This window comes from Pocillopora damicornis, chromosome 4, assembly GCF_964200805.1.
Source record: "Pocillopora damicornis chromosome 4, jaPocDami1.2, whole genome shotgun sequence".
In the NCBI taxonomy this organism is placed as follows: Eukaryota; Metazoa; Cnidaria; class Anthozoa; order Scleractinia; family Pocilloporidae; genus Pocillopora; species Pocillopora damicornis.
The window spans coordinates 24,281,755-24,302,154 of NC_142673.1; the positions used below are offsets into that span (position 1 = coordinate 24,281,755).

Consider the following 20,400-nt stretch of genomic DNA (forward strand, 5'->3'; position numbering starts at 1 on the left):
AAAATCCACCCCAAAATCAACTGCAATACATAGCTGCCATAGAGCTAGCAGATGCTTTTTACGGAAAACACCATTTTAAAATCGAACATTCTCTCGTCTTTGGGTAAAGTGAGACTTGAATTAAAGCAATAGCAGAATGTGATTTAACTGCGTGAATTTGAACGCGAAGATCTCTTAGAACTCTCTCAAAATAGTTTGTAAATATTTAACAACCAGCCACCCATTTTGAGGTGGATAGCTGATTTAGTATATAATGAAACATTTGGATAATACAGTACAAAAATATGATTTTAACTAATTAATTACTGCAACGATTATAATTTTTCAAACGCAAATCTCGCGCAAGTTGCTCGGAGATGAATAGCAAAAGATATTCGGAGTTTGAGCAGCCAATCAGAGCGCGCCTTCAACGCCATCCACTGTTTTAGTATCTACTTAAACATTGTCTCTGCTAGTGCTGGTTCATCAGGACGCCCTATGTGCCGCACATTGCCTTACAACGCTGTGGTTTCTTTTTTCAGTTACATGTACTGGTCTGAAACTGGATGGGACTTTCCCAGGATTGAACGAGCTACCCTTGCTGGAACGGAGAGAAGGATCATTATGGATGAGCATCCAGCACTTATACCAAAACTTTTGATAAATGGTTTGGTCATAGACTTTTCTTCTGATCTTTTGTATTGGGTTGATGCACAAACTGATATCATAGAGCGAATGAAGTTGGATGAAGAACGTAAAGCGGAAACTGTACACACGACCACAAGTCATAATTTGTACTCCTTTGGTCTGACGTGGTACGAGGATATTCTGTACGCAAGCGAGTTAAGAAGCCGAAGTATCGAGAGAGTCAATGTCACTGCAGGAGAGCACTTAAGAAACATGGGGTGGTTGACCGAAAAGATGACCTATCGTATCGCTCTAAATAGTTCTTCAAGGGAACCGTCAGGTGAGTTGAATTCTCTTATTAAGGCATATTTTTCGGTTGTTATTCGCCAAAGAAGATGCAAATATTCTGAAATAATAGACAGGTGTGATCGTTAAATGAAAATTTTAAATCCTGATCTCCTGACGAAAATATTGTCTCAGTTCGCATAACTCCTTAGGACACTTCCAGAGTATCACCATGTTCTTTCAACTTAGAGGTTCATTACAAAAAATTCAGCTATTTCAGTGTGAAAGAGGAATCAGTGATCCATCATTCTAATTACAGCGCTTGGTCTATGAAAGAAATTTGGTGTACACCCTCTAAAGTAGTCGAGAGAGTCAACAGACCTACTTTAGGTTCTTATTTCGCTGTAATTTTTTAGGCGACTTTGGCAAACTTTGTCAAAATATAAAGGCGTCTTCAAGCGACCTTAGGAAACTTCAGGTTACTGACCTAGGCGAGGCCACGCGAATTCAAAACCTTGCTTGCAACAACTTGAGATATATATTTTGTACAACTCCAATTGCCACTATATTGAGGCCTATCATCAAGTTATCAGTCATGCCGGTGCGAGAAAAGGTCTTAAAGGTAATGAAAAATAAAATAAACCTAAAGCGAAAGAAATATACCTGAGGTGAAGGGAAAGAGGATATCGTGGACCTTAATGATGTTTGGTTTTCTCATTTTTATAGGCATGACTGACTGCAAGAACAATTCAGCATGCAGTCACCTTTGTTTGTTGACCCCAACTGGCTCCCAATGCGCGTGCCCCAATGGTTTCAAACTGCTACCCGATAATGTTACTTGTAATGGTGAGTCATATAAAAAAAAATTCCTCTTTAAGGAAATTTCTCCTTAACCTGACTTTGTGCTTTTATTGTTTTTGCGTTTTACAGCTACTGGAGAGTCCCCAAAACCCCCTGTAGCAGGTTAGTTACGTATTCCTTGTTAACGTTCTCACATCAACTCCTGTTATACTCCTAATTATATATTCCTCAATGAGTGACATGCTCTATTTGGATTGTGTAGAAAGAGATTGTAAGGGGCAGTGATGAGAAACTTTGGCTATAACGAAATGAATGGAAGTTTTTCTAAGAACAGAGCAAACCGGCTTAAAAATGGATGATGTATTGTTATGAAAAAACTTCCTAGTGAAATAGTTAAAACTGATTGTGCATTAAAAAATTACTATTAAGAGACCACCAAACCAAAAAATTATGGAAATGAACAACAACAAAAACAAAAAAATAAATAAAACAGAGGAACAAAGAGCACAAAAATAAAGTAAAAAAATAAACACAACAATAGCACAAATGAGAGAATCTCATCATTAATGTTTTTTTAATCCTATAAAGCGATTGAGGTTAGGCTAATGTTTGGAAGCATACCATCAATTCTCGAGGGAAGAATTGAAGTCAGGATGAAAGGAGACAGCAAAAATGAATGGGGAACAGTTTGCAATGATCATTTCGACATGCGAGATGCTCAAGTTGTGTGCCGCATGCTCAACCACAGTGGAGCTGAGTTCGTTGTGTCATATGGTTCTGGATCAGTTGATTCTCCAATTTGGCTAGACAATTTGAAATGTCGAGGAAACGAGGACTCATTGATGGAGTGTAAGCACCGTGGATGGGGCCAGACAAATTGTGGCCACTTCGAAGATGTTGGTGTAAAGTGTAAAAATGACAGTGCCCCAACTCCACCGGTGGTAGCCCCAAATAGTAAGTTTTTTTAGAGCTCTGAAATTGTGCTGAATCATTTTCAATTCTGAGCGAAATTTAAAAGGGTTTGAATTTCTGGCAAGTGCCTGTATTTAATATGTCAAGCACCATCTAAGTTCGTAATCGTTATCAATCAGATGGAAGACCAAAAAAGCAGACTTAGATCTAGGTATCTTTCATTTTAAAGAAGGTATACCATATATTTCACTGTTTCGAGTATTTTTATCGTTTGACTCGTAAAAATAGATCAGAGATATCTTGAATACTCGAGGAGTTGTCATTACCACAGTCGATAGCTTCCGGAAAAGAAAGACTAGGGGTGATCAGTAATTATTCTTTCAGTCACTCTTCTAATTTGCTAAGATGACTCAAATTATCATTCAGTTTTGTACCTTCACTTTAATGGTTAATATGTTTATTTATTTATTATTATTATTTTGATTTTGTTTCTGCAGTGACTAAAGGACTACCAGGAAGTGAGAGATGTTTTAACTTTTTTAATTTACGTAACACATTAAGCTGGTAACGTTGCATTGCATGGGAAGTTATAAATGAACAACTCGATAGCAGCCATTACCACTGGAGATTTAATCTTCAGTTTAACATGTCAAAGGGATTTCAATCAACTGAAACGCGTCAAAATTGAGTTTAAATGCTTAGGTTCCCTGGCCTGGGTTTAGGGACAAGGATCTCCATTAGTTAACGATCTTCAATAATCATAGAAACCTCAGAGATACACAGTGGAGTTTCCAAGACACTCCGAAGTAAATAGGTAGCCTATGAGATGAGACATCATCTACGCATGTTGTGCCGGCACTAAAACAGCCTTTTATTCTCTTCCCTTGAAGATGTAACAATACGGTTACGAGGAGGCCCTACTGAACACGAAGGCCTCATAGAAATTACACATGATGGACAAGTGGGTACAATATGCGACAACGATTTTGATATCAAAGACGCACATGTAATCTGCAGGATGCTAGGATTTGAAGGAGCTTGGTCGACTATGTGCTGTGGACGGTACGGGACTGGAACCGGAGCGATATGGTTGGATAGCTTGCAGTGCACTGGAAATGAAACTTCCTTGTCAGAATGTCCACACTTAGGCTGGGGGAATTACCATAGCGTCTGTACTCATGCCAACGATGCTGGAGTTTACTGTATACCTAATCCTGTCATACCTCCGGGTTAGTTTCATTCGACAATAAATAACATTAAGGTGATACTTTTTATATTTCTTATAGATATAACCCGTGACAGGGTGAAAAGTTTGTGTTCTTACAACGGTTGGGTTAAATCTCTCGAAGGATGAAGTTAGTCCTAAATAGGATGAGATAAATATTAAGAACGTATTAATTTATCACCCCACGAATTGAGTCTCCCTCCCCAGCAAAATTAACAAAACAAGTCAGAGGGAACAAGATAATTTAGTTATATTAACTGACAGAGTTGATCATGAAAATTGGCCACCGTAAAAATATTAAATCTAACGTTTCGATTGTTAGCCCATCTATTGATCTACATTATCAACTAAATTAATAAAACCAAATTGTCTTGTTATATTTCCCCACCGACGCACCACCACAGAGGAAAGTATTTTTTTTAAAGATGCTTAATTATCTTCTGTTAATCTACAGACAATATAATTCGCTTGGCTGAGGGCACAAGTGAGAATGAGGGTAGAGTTGAAATATTTTACAAGGACCGATGGGGCACGATATGCGACGATGACTGGGATCTTAACGACGCCAATGTGATCTGTCGCATGTTAAACTATAGTGGCGCCTTGGCTGCGCCTATCTTCTCTGCTTACGATGTTGGCTCCGGGCAGATTTGGCTGGACGACGTAAATTGTGTGGGAAATGAATCCAGCATTGAAGAGTGTCTGCATGGCGGATGGGGAAATCATGATTGCTCACACAACCAAGACGCCGGTGTTATTTGCCAAACAAATGAGAGTGCTCTACCATCTTACGGTATGGTACAGAATTTCTATGTCACATGAAGTTGCTCAAATTGAAGACTCTTTTCAGTGAGGAAGAGCAGCAATTTTTAGCAGCAAGTAGTTTAGAGACTCGGAAAACGAATCAATATTGACCACTTCTCGTGCGACAGTCGTACTTTGATAAGTACGACTGATAACAATGAAATCGAGATTCTTTTAAATGATACCAGTTCCATCAATTAAAACCTTTATCCCGTATTCGCTCAAAGAGCAAAGAGGCTGAGTTTCCGATGCGTTTGACTCTATGCCAAAAAATTGAACAAAACTGGTTTAAAAAAACGTCTTTTAATGCAATTCTTCGGTACTCAGTAGATTGTTGGATATTTGCTGGTTGCAATGATTTCGTAAACACCATTGCCGTCCTTTAAATAATTATCAAGTTAAAAAAAAATGCTTTTCATTCTGAGGTAGTCCATGTTTATTCTGATAATTTTCCCTTTAATTGAATTTCCATGTGCCGAACGTTGCAAAGAATCATTAAAAACCATATTTTCCCCTTTTTTCAAACAGAAAGCAAGAAAAGCCTGCTGTTCTCTGAACACTGGCGTGGAATTATATTTCAAGTTAACTTAGAAGGAAACGACCACCGAGCCGCCCCTTTACCGATTGATCATCTCCGCGGCTTGTCTGCTGTCGGCTTCGACCCCGTGGAAGAGCTCGTGTACTTTGCAGAATATGCTCCAGGGATAATCCAGCGTTCACATCTAAATGGAAGCGATGCTGAGACTATTGTCAATGGCATTTACTACGCAAACCGTTTAGCAATCGATCATCTTACCCGCAACATCTACTTCTCAGACAGCTCGAAATACAGAATTGATGTAGCGACCTTAGATGGGAAGCACCGAACGGGTTTGATTTCTACAGTTTGGCCAGAGGGTATAGCCTTAGACCTTAAAAATGGGTGAGTGCTCAATCAAGTCTTTCCCTATGATAAAACGAAGAAATATGCTCCTTATCATTTTTTGTCTTTATTTTCACCCAGGTACCCTAAGAAAATAATAGAGAAAAAAGAAACTAATGTAGAATAGCATTTTGAGCTTGCTGCAGTACGAAAAAATTAATTTGATTAATTGTAAAATCTGAAAATAACCTAAGCATCGAGCCCTACAGATGACTGAAGGTGGAAAAGAGAGATAGGTCGGTTTACATTCCGCCATTTGTTATGTGGATATGATATAGAATCATCATACCTTAATGCATCCATGAAATTATATCTGCTTTTATTCAGACACATTTATTGGGCAAGCCAAGGATACCCACCAACCATTGAAAGAGCAGACTTGGATGGAAATAATCAAAAAGTTATTTTCAACTTGACAGAAGATTCCCATCCCAGTGGGCTGACGGTAGATTACAATCTGAATCGTTTGTATTGGACCGATAGAGGTGTCCAGGAAGTTTACTTCATTGATCTACAAACAGGTGGAAACCAAGCATTCATAACAAGAGAGATAATGGACCCAGTTGACTTGGCTATACATGGCGATACCGTGTATGTGACGGATTTAGGAAGCGGTGGCGCATGGGATGGTGGGATTTACAGCTCTCAATTAGCAGGTCCTGGAAATTTTTCGCACGAGAACGGTAATGTCTCTAAACTGATTGGCTTGATGAAGTTTACTTGGGGTATAGACTCTTACGACAAAGACAACATTTTCCAAACAGGTAAGTAAATTTCAACCAACCCTGAGCCAAGCTGTCTTCTTCATAGCATTCATTAGTTCACCGTTTGTGGCGCTGCTGTTTTATGAGCGAGGTTTATAAATGATGATTGAGATACTCTGGAATTTCAATCTGTAATGTATTTCTTAGAGCCCATGCTTAAAACACAGCCCAATTTTACCAGAAAAATCGCACCACTTTCCGTTTTTAAATTAGGAATTGTCAATGCAACAAAGCAGTCTGGGGAGTGAATATCAATTGCCAGTTTGTCCCGTATGTTTTTTTTATTTCATTGTTGAGCCTTAGAAGCCATGTGATAAATTTTAATGAAGGTTTGTAAGAAAAATAGTACCCTTCTGGCCTGCTAAAAGATTCGGATGATAATGCGTGCGCTGAAATCTTCAAAACTTCTCGAACAACTTTTCAGTTTCCGCATAACATTTCAGCCTCGGAATTCATGCTACGATATATCACATGCAGGAAGAGGCTTACTTCTCAAGTAACTGGATTAGCCAAGACATGATGATTTGCACTTTTATGTTTACAGACCCTCGTGGATGCCAACGGAGTGACCAGCAATGTAGTCACCTTTGCCTCAATGCGCCATCCGGGCCACATTGTGTATGCCCCAGCGACATGGAGCTGGTGAACTCAACAACATGTAAGAACACCCAGTGCCCTACAAGGGCCTAGCTAGATTGGGGGGGGGGGGGGGGGGTCCTGGGGGTGCCTGTGATCCCCATTTTAAACCTACAATGTTTAGGTGACGAAAACTTGTGAGTAACTTCTGTTTGATCCCCCCTTTTAAAAGTCCTTGCTCTATAAAGTCCTCTCTGCCTCGTGATGCATTTATTTAATTTCAACTTACAAATTTGATATCATACTGTAACTACTCACGCTTTGTACAGTTGTTTAACGCCCTAATGTTTTATCACAGTCTTACTCTTATTGCATGAATGAAGCGCAATGCCAAAAAAATGGTGCTCACCCGATCGGAAAACGAGCATTATCTCTTGGAAAACAGCATCATGCGAACGTTTTCTAACATTTTCCAAATGGAAAATCCAAAATTTCCTGTTGTTTTCTTGTTGGTAAATTGAAGTATCCGGAAAACGACTGTTCATTGGCTTTATACAGTTGCGTGATGATCGAAGTTGAATATCGAGTTTTTCACTGCGTTAGCTGACTCGTGACAACACACAGAAAATACTATGTTAAAACACTCCAGAGAAAGTTAGAAAACAATTAAAAAATCAGTATGTTAACCAGTGTAACGATCGTGCTGGAAAACCATATAAATAAACCGAATATCACGTTTTCACCGCGTTCACCGCTTCAGGAAAATACAAAACGAACAACGTGACAACTTACGCTGGATAACCGATCAAAAATTTCAAAGAAAACAGACTGAACAGAGGAGTTTTCCAGACGCCGGCAAACATGCTATGAAAACCATGTTTTTCTTGCGTTTGCTCATTAGTGAGTACCGAATATGCAGAGCGTTCTCCGTATTAGGAAAACGGGATTTGAACAAGAAAAATTAAAGGTGAACGAGGGGCGTTTGCCCTGGGGTACTCCTTGCGCCGTATGGAACTCAGTGACAGCACTTACCTGCATAAAAATTCCCCGCGGGGAAATAATTTCAGTCCACTGTGATTCGAATGAGCTAACAACAAATTTTTTTTAGATCTTTCTTTTCATTAAATTTTCCGATATTTGAAAAATAAACGAAATGTATGACCCACAGCACTTATTTTTGTCTGTCTTTTCTTGGAATTCCAAGGCAAATATCTTCGGCTGATTCTGCATACCGAGTGTTACTTCAGCGAGATCTACAAGTCTCCATTGGGTGGAGATGACTTGTTTTCAGTGGCAAATACTCTGCCTCTTGAACAGGTGGCCTGTCCATCGGCTATCGCATCTCACTCGGCAGAGGAGAAGATTTATTGGTCGGACCTGACAATGAAACATATCGCTCGTTCAAACCTGGATAGTACAAATGAGGAAATAATCTTACAAAATGTGAGTTACTCTATGGCAATTGCTGTGGACAGCTACGCAGGAAACATCTATTTCACTGACAGGGACAAGAAAACAGTTGAAGTCGCAAAGCTCGATGGAAAGTATAGAAAAGTGCTTATTCAGAGCCAAATGCATAATCTGGTTGGCTTGGCGATTGACATTCAACGAGGGTGAGTGCATCAAGAATTGTATGTGAGATTGTTACATAAAAAAGTGCTGTGCATCCAACGAACAGAATGAAAAGATCCGAGTATTGACAAACTCTCCTGTGGCTGTTGCTGGTATTATTTTGCCCCTCTGATCTTACATAGACATCGAGACGTCAATTTTTTTTAATAATCCGACTTACCTGAAGGTAAATACGCCTCTTTTCACTCGCGAGTATACATGGATACAACCATTTTAGAATACCTTGGTGGTTACCTTTATTAGATTAGCATCTCATCCAAGAGGGAAACTCCAACGATAAGCTCCAATAACAAATGGCCACTCCCAAAATGAGGGACTTTCTTCTCAAAAAGAAAACGTTATGAATGTCTCTCAGACAAGATATTATAGGTTTATAATCTCTAGCTCCCAGAGCATTTTTATTATCGTTTTTGTATGTGGGAGAGTTTTTTTCCTAATGTATTCAAATGTACACCAACTGTAAATACATACTTGGTTTGACTAAAGGTCATTTACACTGATGAGGAGAAACTCTCTGAAAAAAATGCTTGTGTGAATTTAGATATATGTACTACTCTGCTTGGGGAAATCCGACGATGATTAACAGGGCACAACTGGACGGAAGCGATATTACCACATTGGTAGAGTTCACTCAATTTCCCTATCAGCGACCCACCGCGCTCGCCATAGATGTGGACGAAAATGTTTTGTATTGGGTAGGAGATCAGGATCCTAGTTTACAATACATTGACCTTCGTTATCCAAATAGTGAAATCGTGTATCACATCGACTACAGCAATTACTTACATTATCCCTTGGGGCTTGCTCTTGACGCTCACTACTTTTACTGGACGGACTGGTTGCTAGGAAACGTTATAAGAGCCAGCAGAGGTCTGGACTCGGTTGTTGTCGAGCTGATTCCCAACCAGTACACACCGAGAGGCGTCAACATATTTAACCCTGAGGATGTACAAGGTAACTTGAATGCTTAGATATGAGCTTTGAAGATATTGTAAGGCTAATATCATGTAAAAGTATCCTGCTTAAGTCTGAATTTTGTATCAACATTTTCAATCTTATCTCAAATTTCTTTGCATAGGGACAAACCCGTATCATTTATCTTTCTCCGTCAGGAAATCTGCGCTACCTTTCTGACATAACCAAGTTTCACTATTGCTTCTTCCACAGAAATAGTAGGATTCTCGGCTGACGCGATCTCATAGGCCGGCGATCATTCATTCATTCATCAGCGATTATTCCAAACTTAAAATAGTTGTAATTAAAGAAAATAAGGGTGATAGCTGCCAACCATATTTTTCGCGACGTCTCCTGATTCAAAATGGAAGGGTCTCTCCCCAACTTTTTTTGTTCAACTAGTTCTGATATTTCATCACGTTGCGGCTCACATACGCTCGATGGAGTGAAGATCATTTTCATTCTGCGTTTCAAGGTACTGATTGCTATTAATAAAATATTTTCTAGATTATCATCCATGTGTTGAAGAATGCAGTCATCTTTGTCTTTTGAAACCTGGTGGCTATAAATGCGCATGTTCCGCCGACACCGCCACTCCCTGCTTTGAGAGCATTAACATCACGAGTAAGTTGCGATCAGAAAATTAGTTAATTCAGTTGAATCAGATGATATTTAACATAAAATTTTTTTATCTTTCAAGATGTTTTCGGCTGCACTAACGACCCAAGTCTTTATTTTATTGACGACCACCACATCAAATGTATTGATTTGGATTCCACTAACAATACGTACGTAAGCGTTAAGACAGTGAGAGATGACCTCATAAAAGGAGGCGCAATTGATCTAGACCATCGGGAGAGAATGGTATTTTGGAGTGATAACGCCTTATGGACTTTAAATCGAATGAGCCTTGTTACTGGTGAAAGTGAGGTAAAGGAATCTTCTACTTTTTCCTTTTTTTAACCAGCACTGTAAATAGGACTTTAGGCGATAACATGACCTAGAGACATAGACATTTTAGGTTATTATTCATGCCGATCGAGGGCATCTTTTGCCATACTAGATTCTGGTATATAGTAATGACTTGATATTTTGCCGCTGTAGTCCCTATGAAAGGGATTTAATAAAGCATTATGTGTCTATGTAAAGATCGCGACTGATTTCTTAATCCAAAGTACAGCAAAATGGTTGGGAGACTCGTGAGGCTACTGGCATAGGGAATACGTAAAAAAATTGCAGTTTAAGAAAAGCAAGAAGCAGCTTACAAAAAAGATAGACTTACATTTTTCATAGGTTAAAACGTATCCTTCTTTTCAGAAAAATGTACACTCAGGTATATCAAGTGGGATAGAAATGAGTAATAGACGTATTCCGGAATTTAATGGATTATAAACTGTTCGATGCATTTTGGTTAATGAACCACGTGCTTCATTGATTAAAGGTCATTATTAGAGACGATCTGGGACAAGTCGATGGCATCGCTGTTGAATGGGAGAGCGGTCTGCTTTACTGGACTGATTTCATCTTTGAGAGGATTGAAGTGGCAACGCTGGACGGGAAATTCAGAAAAACTTTAATTTCAACCTCTTTATACAGCCCTCGTGGAATTGCTGTCGATCCAAAGAGTGGGTAAGCCATTAAAGTCCTTAAAGCCTTTTGGCTGGCGCAGCCAGTAAGAAACAGATAACCTCCTTATTAATTTTGATCTATTCAGGGAATAATACAGTACCGCTTTCTGGCTTTTTGATGGAAAAAGCACGGGGAATCCTATTTCAGAATCATGACAATTGCTATGAATGCAATCAAAATGAAAACTGTGAAACATTTAAGAATGATATTAGACACTTAATTGTGTCGCTGGCCGAGATTATTACGATGACGATGATGACGACGACGACGATGATGACAACGACGACGATGATGACGAAGATAATGATGACCAAGAAGGATGCAAATGATTGGGATATTTTAGAATAAAATAAAGTCTTTTTAATGTCACCGCTAACGCCTGTTGGCGTGCTGCTTCCAGACTCGAGTGTACTGAAAACCCATAGAAAGACACTCCTGATATATGTTACTTTCTTTCTCTCTCTCTCCCATTCCCTCTCTCGTTACCAATCTCTCTCAAGGTACTTGTTTTGGACAGACTATGGATTCGATCATCCAAGAATTGAACGAGCAGATCTAACCGGTGAAAATCGAACAATCGTGGTTGAATTTGGATACGACTGGTACTTTCAGATTTTCCCTATGAGTGTTATTATTGAATATGAGACCGAGACTATCTATTGGATAGATCGTTACGACAATTACATCGATCAAGCAGACTTAGACGGGAACAACAAAGCCAATTTGGAGTTCATTGTGCAGAACATAAATCCCGCAGATTTAGCTTTGTATGGCGACTACCTCTACTGGGCGGACAGAAATAGTCGCAGCATTGAGTATTTTAATAAGACGGAGGGTAAAGGCCAGCATTATAACTTTGGACATCTTACTGATGACACGCCAGCAGGTGTTGTGGTATCAGACGAGTCAAGACAACCAGTTGGTAACTGAATTTCATTTTTTTTCTCATACAGTTCTGCTCTCGTTACCTCTAATGCCCTGACCATTCTGTGAAAATTTGCTGAGATATCCGGGGTAAAAGTAACTGAATTGGCACACGAACGCCATAGACATATTAAAGTTTTAGAACACGTAACTCGAGCCGAGATAAATTTTCCTTTGTCTAACAACTCACTGCTTTTTTTTCTTCAGCGTCTCCAATGAACAGGCCACCGTGTCGTATTAACAATGGAGGGTGTAGCCATCTCTGTTTATTGGCTCCTAATGGAGGAAGCAAATGCGCCTGTCCAAATGGTGTAGAATTAGAAGCCGGGGGAAAGACTTGTAGTAACGGTAACTAAATTCCCTATTAGATTCCCCATATGCCACTCATAACTCTGTATTTACCCCAATTTATCCTTACCAACGTATAACGTAGCTTAGAAACACTGTTTTAGAACCCTGTTACAGTTGCTCCTTCCATCTTCTCATTCCGTTCAAATTTCACCTCTACCAAATATTCTCGCTGAGAGAAATGCATGTGAGAAGTACGTACAATAACTTTGTTTTTCACTCAATATTGCACAGTTAGACCAATATGTTCTGTGTAAAGGTATTGATGACGAAAAGAAATGCCCCGCCACAGATTCCAAGGCTCAGGCTCTACCTTAGCTTTAACCCTTTATTTCTCCTTACGGTCGGTCATACAATTGTTATGATGATGGTTCGGAGAATTTGGGTTGGATCAATTAATAATCCCATAATTGACATCGTTCAGTATTCTGGTCACTTGTATATCTGGAATTGTATTGTGAAGAGAAAATCTGCTCTGGTCATTTATGGTAATTAAAGGGTTGAATAACGATAATTCTTTAGCTGATTCCATTACTTTGTTCCCAATTTTTATAGCTACTCAGCCAAAACCACCACCGCCACCTGTACCAGGTAATTTCTAATGTGTACTTCTTTTTAGTTAATTTTGTGTTGCGCTGAGGCGCAATCATGGCATTTTGCTAACATCTGATACTTTTTTTTTTATGGTTTACATTTCATTTGAATTCTTTCGAAAAATTTACTGTTATTTTACGAGTTCTCACTCTCTCTGTCTCTACTACCTGTTTTCTGCATGAATTTTTCTGGAGGGTGGAGGTGGAGCAAATAGTTAAAACTGTGGTCATGCTATCGATTAAGAACACAAGAGATTATGGGAGAAGCAAACAAAGCATATTGGAAGATGTTACCAAATTACTAACGAATTGCTCGATTTCCTGTTATGATTGTATGTTCAAAATCATTCGGAAAAAGGCTCTCAGGAATATGAAATGTAATTTTTTACACGTTTGATCATAATAATTCTAGGTTTTCTGGACACCTACTGAGTATAGTCGACGTTTTTCTCACAGATCTAAAAGTACACCTTAGTGGCACCAACTCATCTCACGAAGGTCGCGTTGAAGTGTATCATCAAGGAAGATGGGGGACAGTATGCGACGATCATTGGGGCATGAGTGAGGCTACAGTGGTCTGTAAGATGTTGAACTTCACGGGAGCCATCCGTGTGGAATCCTTCGGACCAGGGAACTATTCGTTTCCCATTTTAATGGATAATGTCAAGTGCCGTGGCGATGAAAAAAGTATCGCTGCCTGTCAGCACAATGGTTGGGAGATGAGTGATTGCGTCCATGGCGAAGACGTAGGAGTTGTGTGCAGGAATGATTCTATTCCTACCACTGAAGGTAGGAACTCCCCAGTCTGCCTTAAAAAGCTTGGATTTCGAGACACTAGGATGAAGACACAACGAGGGTGTTACTTAGATTTTCTTTTTGCAAAAGGCGTTCATGTGGTCGGTCTATGCTTTTTCGTTTGTTCCGATGCGTTTTCAGCTTTATCCCAGACGCAGTTGCCTTGAATCCTTTCACTCCCAAGATGTCAATAGCAATTCCCCTTGCCGTCTGCTATACAATCCTCATGATGTTAGTTTGGAGAATTTGGTATTGGATTAACAAATAATCCCCTGATTGATACTTTCATTTTTCTTATCACCTGCTGGCAAAATTGTTTTGTAAGGAGAAAGTCTGTCTGAGTCACTCATGGGAGTGAAAGGATTATGTATGTCAAGGTCAATGCTTTTGTTTCTCCTCATAAGGGGTATTGTAATCATATTGTGATTATAGGGAAAATGCAGTTTAACAAACGAGACATCGTTATCGCTGCTCTATAGCCTCGCAATCTCGTTGCTATAATTTCACTCTATTTCATATTTTCTTCCTTCAAGGTCCAACCTTAGACCCGGGCCCTCACCCTGGTGAGTTTATTTGTTATATAAAATTTCTTCAATTTACTTTCCTTAAAACAGTATTCTATGTCGAAACCCCATTAAGTTTGTCATATCGACGAGTGATTGCATACAAGTTAGAGATTAGGCATGAGAGTATGGAGCCCAAGACCTATTACTTTATACTTAACAGAACTGCGGGTTCGATTGCGCTCTGGATATACGTCAAATCAAGGAAGAGTAGAAATTTATCTAAACGACACATGGGGAACCGTATGTGACAACAACTGGGGAATCGAAGAAGCAAACGTCATTTGCCGCATGGTGGGGTTCAGCGAAGGTGCTTGGAGTACACACTGCTGCGGCTGGTACGATGGATACAGTATACCAAACCAGATTTGGTTGGACAATGTGGACTGCGTCGGTGATGAAACAAGCATTGCAGAGTGCCGCCATAGTGGATGGGGAAGTCACAACTGCTTCCATTCTGACGACGTTGGTGTAGTCTGCAAATACACTCCACCCCCAAGGCCAGGTAGATATTCTGGTTGGCATTTTTATTGAAATGCTGGTTACTATTATTTTTATTCCGTAATAGAAAAGAATAGACGCACAAAATATATCACTTTCTTTAGAGGATAACTAACTAATGGGTGAACTGGAATTCGTTTGACTTTTTTTTCTGACTGGAGTACAGAATATTCCAAACACGAAAACATGAACAGGAAATCTGCGCATGTAAATTCGTGCTGAAATTATCCAGGCATTTTGCTCTTTTCAAAGGTATAAGTTGGACTCCTACTTGAGGAACACAAGTTCGTGGCAAATGCATATTGTCCTTAAGACCCAGCATGCCAAGTAAAGACAGAAATCCCAACACTTTTGTCAACTGACCGGATTCTTATGGTTTCTGGCTAAACAAGGCTTTTGAATATCTCTCCACCCTATCTAAAGTATAAAATGTACCATAGCCTAGTCATTTGTTGTAAATTTGAGTTTCTAAATGATACGGAAGAAGGAGCAATTGATTCAAAGTTAGCCACTGACACAAAAAAAATTTACTCGTGGCTCAACTTTGTATCAAGCTTGGTCAGGAGCCCAATAGTTAATGGGTTCCTGGCTTGGTTGGTTAACCAAAAAACATTTTCTTTTTTTTTCTGATTCCGAAAATACTTAATTATGTTGTCTTATGTTCACTTAACATATAATACCTTAATTTTTTTCCTCAGATCAAATTTTGAGACTAGCTGACGGAGTACGTGACGGCGAAGGAAGAGTAGAGATATTTCATGACGGCCATTGGGGTACCATTTGCGACGATCTATGGGATACAAAGGACGCGCAGGTGGTTTGCGGCCAACTTGGATATAGTGAAGTTCTTGCTGCTCCTGCGTTTGCTACATTTGGTGAAGGGAATGGTCATATATGGTTAAGTGACGTGAGTTGCCTGGGCAACGAAAGCTCAATTGAAGACTGTCCTCATCGCGGATGGAGTGTATACGGCTATTGCTATCACGAGGAAGACGCGTCGGTTATCTGTTCAAATGAAACCCAGAATCTAGGTAAGTTGTACACCATAACGTTATAGATTCTTTTAAAAAGTCATGTTTTTTAATTAAGTGCAGAAGAACCGTTATAATACCAAAAAAAATTGATTCAGAGGTTGCTTTCGGAAAGAGAAGTTGTATCTTTAAGAGTGGTGTAGTCTTCGAAAGCAGCGTATGCAATAAGTTTTTCAAATGATTCTACTAGTATCTTAAATTTACGGTATAAAATTATCGCTGCTTGAATAAATCATTGGGCTGTTAGTGATCACTGTTTAGGGTCTGAAACGAGCAGTAGGCAAACAAAACTGTTCCTTTTTTTCCCTCTCAGTCCTTTTTTTTTTTCTTTTTTTTTTTGGCGTAAATCATATTTGGCGTGTTCTCGACCCTTCTGATCGACTGATGGCAATTTCAATAATGGCTTTTTTTTAATGTATTACCTTGAAAATATCCCCCCTGTGCTCACTCAAGTCTTTTCCTGCAAAATTAAAAAATCACTCCTCTTAGATCCAGTCTCAAATATTTTAATGTTTTCATTTGCAGACGGAGACGATTTCCTGTTATTTTGCGAGAGCCGTCGGAAACTGTGTTACTTCATGCCGCTGCCACAGGAAGCCCCAGCACAAACAATGGCACTAAAGCTTGGATTAAACTATATGCCCATCGCAATTTCCTACGATCCAATGCATAAACAAATGTACTGGACGGATGAATATGGAAGAATCTTCCGCGCATTCATTAATAATGGCTCTATAGAATTGGTGATGACGGGAATTGGCAATCCAATGGGCATTGAATTAGATCTTGTTGGAAGGAACATCTACTTTGCCGACTATTACGGCGACAAAATCAGCATTGCTTCTCTCGATGGGGCACATCAAAATGTCCTCGTTTACGTACCTAACCCACAAGCGATCGCTTTGGACAGCGAATCAGGGTATTTTCATTTAATATATTGTATAATTCAGCTTCTGTAACAGGTATATACTGTTCTCCTGATGCAGTTCTACTTTTCCTTCGCCCTCTTTGTCATCAATGGGATCAAGCTCATAGTAACGGTTAACTATTTAATCTTATGTTGTGCAATTATTCTATTTTGTATGAGGTTTTAACCTCTCCTTATTCCATCATGACTGTCCAAGTCGGTTTCCTTTGGCCGGGTGGTATTCACCTCTTCACAAATTCAGTAAATTTCCATGTAATATCGCTGAAAAAGTTACAGCTGTAAAAATTGGATGAGAAAAAACGATTTTCGGCTTAACAAACTCAGTATGGCGTATCAAGTATTCAGTCATTCAAGAGAAGGGAGCCTCATTCATATTTCTCACCCACAAGAATTAGGGCGGTGCTTCGTTGCTCTGAATTGAATTTCGGAGTAGCCGATTCAAAGATCAGCACGAAAGGAGTACCTTTCGAAATAAATTAATTTGCTTTAGTTTTATTTTCAATTCCGTGCCAATATGAATTTAGGTGCAAATTAAAATTTGGTAGATTGATCAGTTTCTCAACTACCTGTGCCAAGTGAACAGTTTATAATCTCTTGCCTATGCTTATTTTGCTGAGGAAAAATTAAGTGATCGCATATTAGATTTAAAAACTGAACGTACGTGTAGATATTTCCCTCTAAATCTCACTAATGACATGAATTTTTTATCCAATAAAAAGCGCCCATAGGCTGGTCATATTGTTCCACTTTGTTTTTACACCTTTTTTTTTCTTTGTAAACAGGGTCATGTATTATTCATCACTTGGTAGCAGCCCCATGATATCTAAAGCAGATATGGATGGTAATAACCAACAAGTTATCGCAAATTTGTCATCCGTTACTTACTACACTTTCCTTGACATAGTTCTGGATAAAGTTAGCAAACGCCTGTTCTTTTCTGACCAAACCAATGGCGTTATCAAATACATCGACTTGACCAATCATGAGATCCATACGCTGATTTCCGGAAATCTTCACTCGCCAACTGGACTGGCGCTGTTTAAAGACACCTTGTACTGGACTGCCACAGGTGAAGGACAATTCACGGGAGTCGTGTTCAAAGCCAACTTATCTGACGGCGCGGTGGCAAAGGCGCAGGTCGACAGTCTTGGAGAACCAAGTGGAATTTATGCCCACAACTCCAAGACTTCTCAAGTTCCCGGTAATCAAAATATTATTTAAAGAAATGACATATTAATTTTTACTAACCGAGCGTGAGGGCCGCACTGGAGAATATTTGCCCAAGGTCATGGTCATAATGACCAAGCGAAGCGTGGTGCGTTTATAAGCGGCCGAAAGCCAATATTTCGCACTACTACTTGTGAAAGTGAAGTTAGAAAGTAATTTTTTTTGTATGGCACTCATGACAAATTTTAATTTTTCCGCCTTTTGCGAACAAAAATACATGGCGTATGACCGTTTCCGTATGACAAAATACCGACCAAGTAAGAACCAATCAGAACGCTCGGATTTACCTCAAGACTACCTTTGCCAAATAATAATACCTCATATTTTCATTACAACCAGTAAAGCAGTCACTTACTGGCTCGACAAGTAGTGCAGCATGTCACCCGATCTGTTGATCAACTTAACCTAACAGTAGCTTACTTACTATTGGATTACATCTCTATTTCAGGGCCATCGCCGTGTGAAAATAATGCTGGATGTTCACAGCTCTGCGTTGTCAATCCCACTGGTAGTAGATGTATGTGTAAGGCTGGACAGGTGCTGGCGGAAGATGGAATATCTTGTAAGTGTATTTGTACCTTTTGCACTATTTCGTTTACTAGTATGATTAAGCTTATGTTTGAGATTATTACAATTACTATTATTATCATTATTCTTTTTATTATTATTATCATTATTATTAATATCCGGTTTATGGTGAGGGTTTATAATAGTCTAATGTAATAAACAAAGGATTTGCCCATAACTTAATCGGTTACCACTCACATCTGATTCTTATGATTCACTAACTACACCATCTCTTCAGATAGAGATGGGAGCGGTTATTTACTTATGCTGACATCAATCCATTAAATTTCTTGACTTCAGCAAAGCAAGTTGACAGATCGATGTCACTGATGCATATCAGAGTACCCACACACACATTTTAACCTTAGAGAGAAACAAGAAGGGTATGATTACGTTTTGACACAACCTATGATCTCATCACAACTCTGAATCGAAGATCTGGTAGCGAAGCCAGAACCTAAATGTTTGACGGAGAATTCGTATGCTGTGGCCCCTGTGCAAACAAGAACTAGGTTTCTTTGTCTTGATCTGCAGGTATTCTTGGTGATGTCATATTTGTTGCCGATACCAATCACCAGAAAATCTATTATGCTGGGCTCACAGAGAAAATTCTCAGCCCTCTGCCAATTTCAAATATGGAAACTCCAACTGGTATTGCTTTTGATCCAATCGAAAAGCGAATCTATTGGACTGATCCCAAACTCGGCATAGTCGCTCGATCTACATTTGATGGAGAGACGTATGAAGTAATTCGCGAGAACGTTAGTTCACCAATGGGCATCGATGTGGACCTTGTGGGAGGCAACGTATTTTGGATTAACAGCGACAAAAGGACCATAGAGGTCTCAAAGCTGAACGGCGATCACTGGAAAGTGTTAGTTTATAATTTGCATCCATCTCCGGTGGATATCGCTTTGGATACAACAAGAGGGTAAGCTAAGATAACGTTTTTCAGTTTTATTATTCAGCATTTGCAGGTAGTTCAACTCGCCTTCTACGCCATAGTTGTATTAGAGCATGCAAATACGACTCATCACACTCTATATCATAATGCTTTTTATGTAGTCTGAAGGGGCAAGATCAAACTTTTAGTGATATTAGGATTTTGTTAAGTTAGTTCATTCTCATTTTTTACATTAACTCAGGTATATGTACTGGTCAGCTGAAGGATACATTGAAAGAGCAGAACTGGACGGATTGAACAGACGCATAATTGCCTCTTTGGGTGAAACTTACTACGGTTCCAAAATCGATGCTAGAGGCCTCACTTTAGACCATGAAATGAATCGCCTCTACTTTGTGAGCTACTTTGAATATGCTTTGCTGTATATAGATCTCGACTCAGGTAGCCACAGCGTACAAGTTATGCTGCGAAACTTTCTTTTTTTCTGGGACCCTTTTGGAGTTGCCGTAGATGACAAGTACGTTTACTGGAATGAATATTCACTTTTTGGATGGGTGTTTCGAATTAACAAGAACGATACAAGCGATTTTGACCTTTTACTTCACGGTTTGTACGACCCTAGAGGACTTGCAGTGAAAAAAGGCAATTATACACGGAAGAGTGAGTATACCTTTAAAAAAATTTTGAAATGTCACCTTCCCTTCAGAACGCAGCCTTTATATATATATATATATTTTTTTTTTTTTTTTTTAACCTGAAGAAGGCCGAACGGCCGAAACGACGTGCATTAAACTCGTCCAGAACAGTCAAGAGTTGGCCTCTTAGTTACGTTCATATAGTACACTTAACTATATATAGATATATATCAATAATTGCTGTTGTAATGAACTATAATATCGTGATATGCAA

At 39.3% G+C, this 20,400-nt stretch overlaps 1 protein-coding gene across 2 annotated transcripts in view; it reads left to right on the plus strand.

The window, feature by feature from the left end:
* Positions 1–20,400, plus strand: part of LOC113683439 (uncharacterized) — a 48,250-nt gene that overhangs the window by 10,487 nt on the left and 17,363 nt on the right. For both annotated transcript variants that reach the window (XM_089205679.1, XM_089205678.1), the window contains exons 4-30: positions 522–946; positions 1,618–1,737; positions 1,822–1,854; positions 2,281–2,646; positions 3,102–3,122; positions 3,495–3,833; positions 4,284–4,622; positions 5,162–5,555; positions 5,883–6,319; positions 6,864–6,977; positions 8,100–8,508; positions 9,069–9,481; positions 9,989–10,105; positions 10,182–10,411; positions 10,923–11,110; positions 11,611–12,032; positions 12,242–12,382; positions 12,938–12,973; positions 13,432–13,764; positions 14,304–14,333; positions 14,497–14,838; positions 15,533–15,865; positions 16,391–16,784; positions 17,576–17,994; positions 18,469–18,582; positions 19,122–19,518; positions 19,733–20,151. In XM_089205679.1, the coding sequence (XP_089061805.1) occupies positions 522–946; positions 1,618–1,737; positions 1,822–1,854; positions 2,281–2,646; positions 3,102–3,122; positions 3,495–3,833; positions 4,284–4,622; positions 5,162–5,555; positions 5,883–6,319; positions 6,864–6,977; positions 8,100–8,508; positions 9,069–9,481; positions 9,989–10,105; positions 10,182–10,411; positions 10,923–11,110; positions 11,611–12,032; positions 12,242–12,382; positions 12,938–12,973; positions 13,432–13,764; positions 14,304–14,333; positions 14,497–14,838; positions 15,533–15,865; positions 16,391–16,784; positions 17,576–17,994; positions 18,469–18,582; positions 19,122–19,518; positions 19,733–20,151 (7,325 nt within the window). The remainder of the gene's footprint in view (positions 1–521; positions 947–1,617; positions 1,738–1,821; positions 1,855–2,280; positions 2,647–3,101; positions 3,123–3,494; positions 3,834–4,283; positions 4,623–5,161; positions 5,556–5,882; positions 6,320–6,863; positions 6,978–8,099; positions 8,509–9,068; positions 9,482–9,988; positions 10,106–10,181; positions 10,412–10,922; positions 11,111–11,610; positions 12,033–12,241; positions 12,383–12,937; positions 12,974–13,431; positions 13,765–14,303; positions 14,334–14,496; positions 14,839–15,532; positions 15,866–16,390; positions 16,785–17,575; positions 17,995–18,468; positions 18,583–19,121; positions 19,519–19,732; positions 20,152–20,400) is intronic.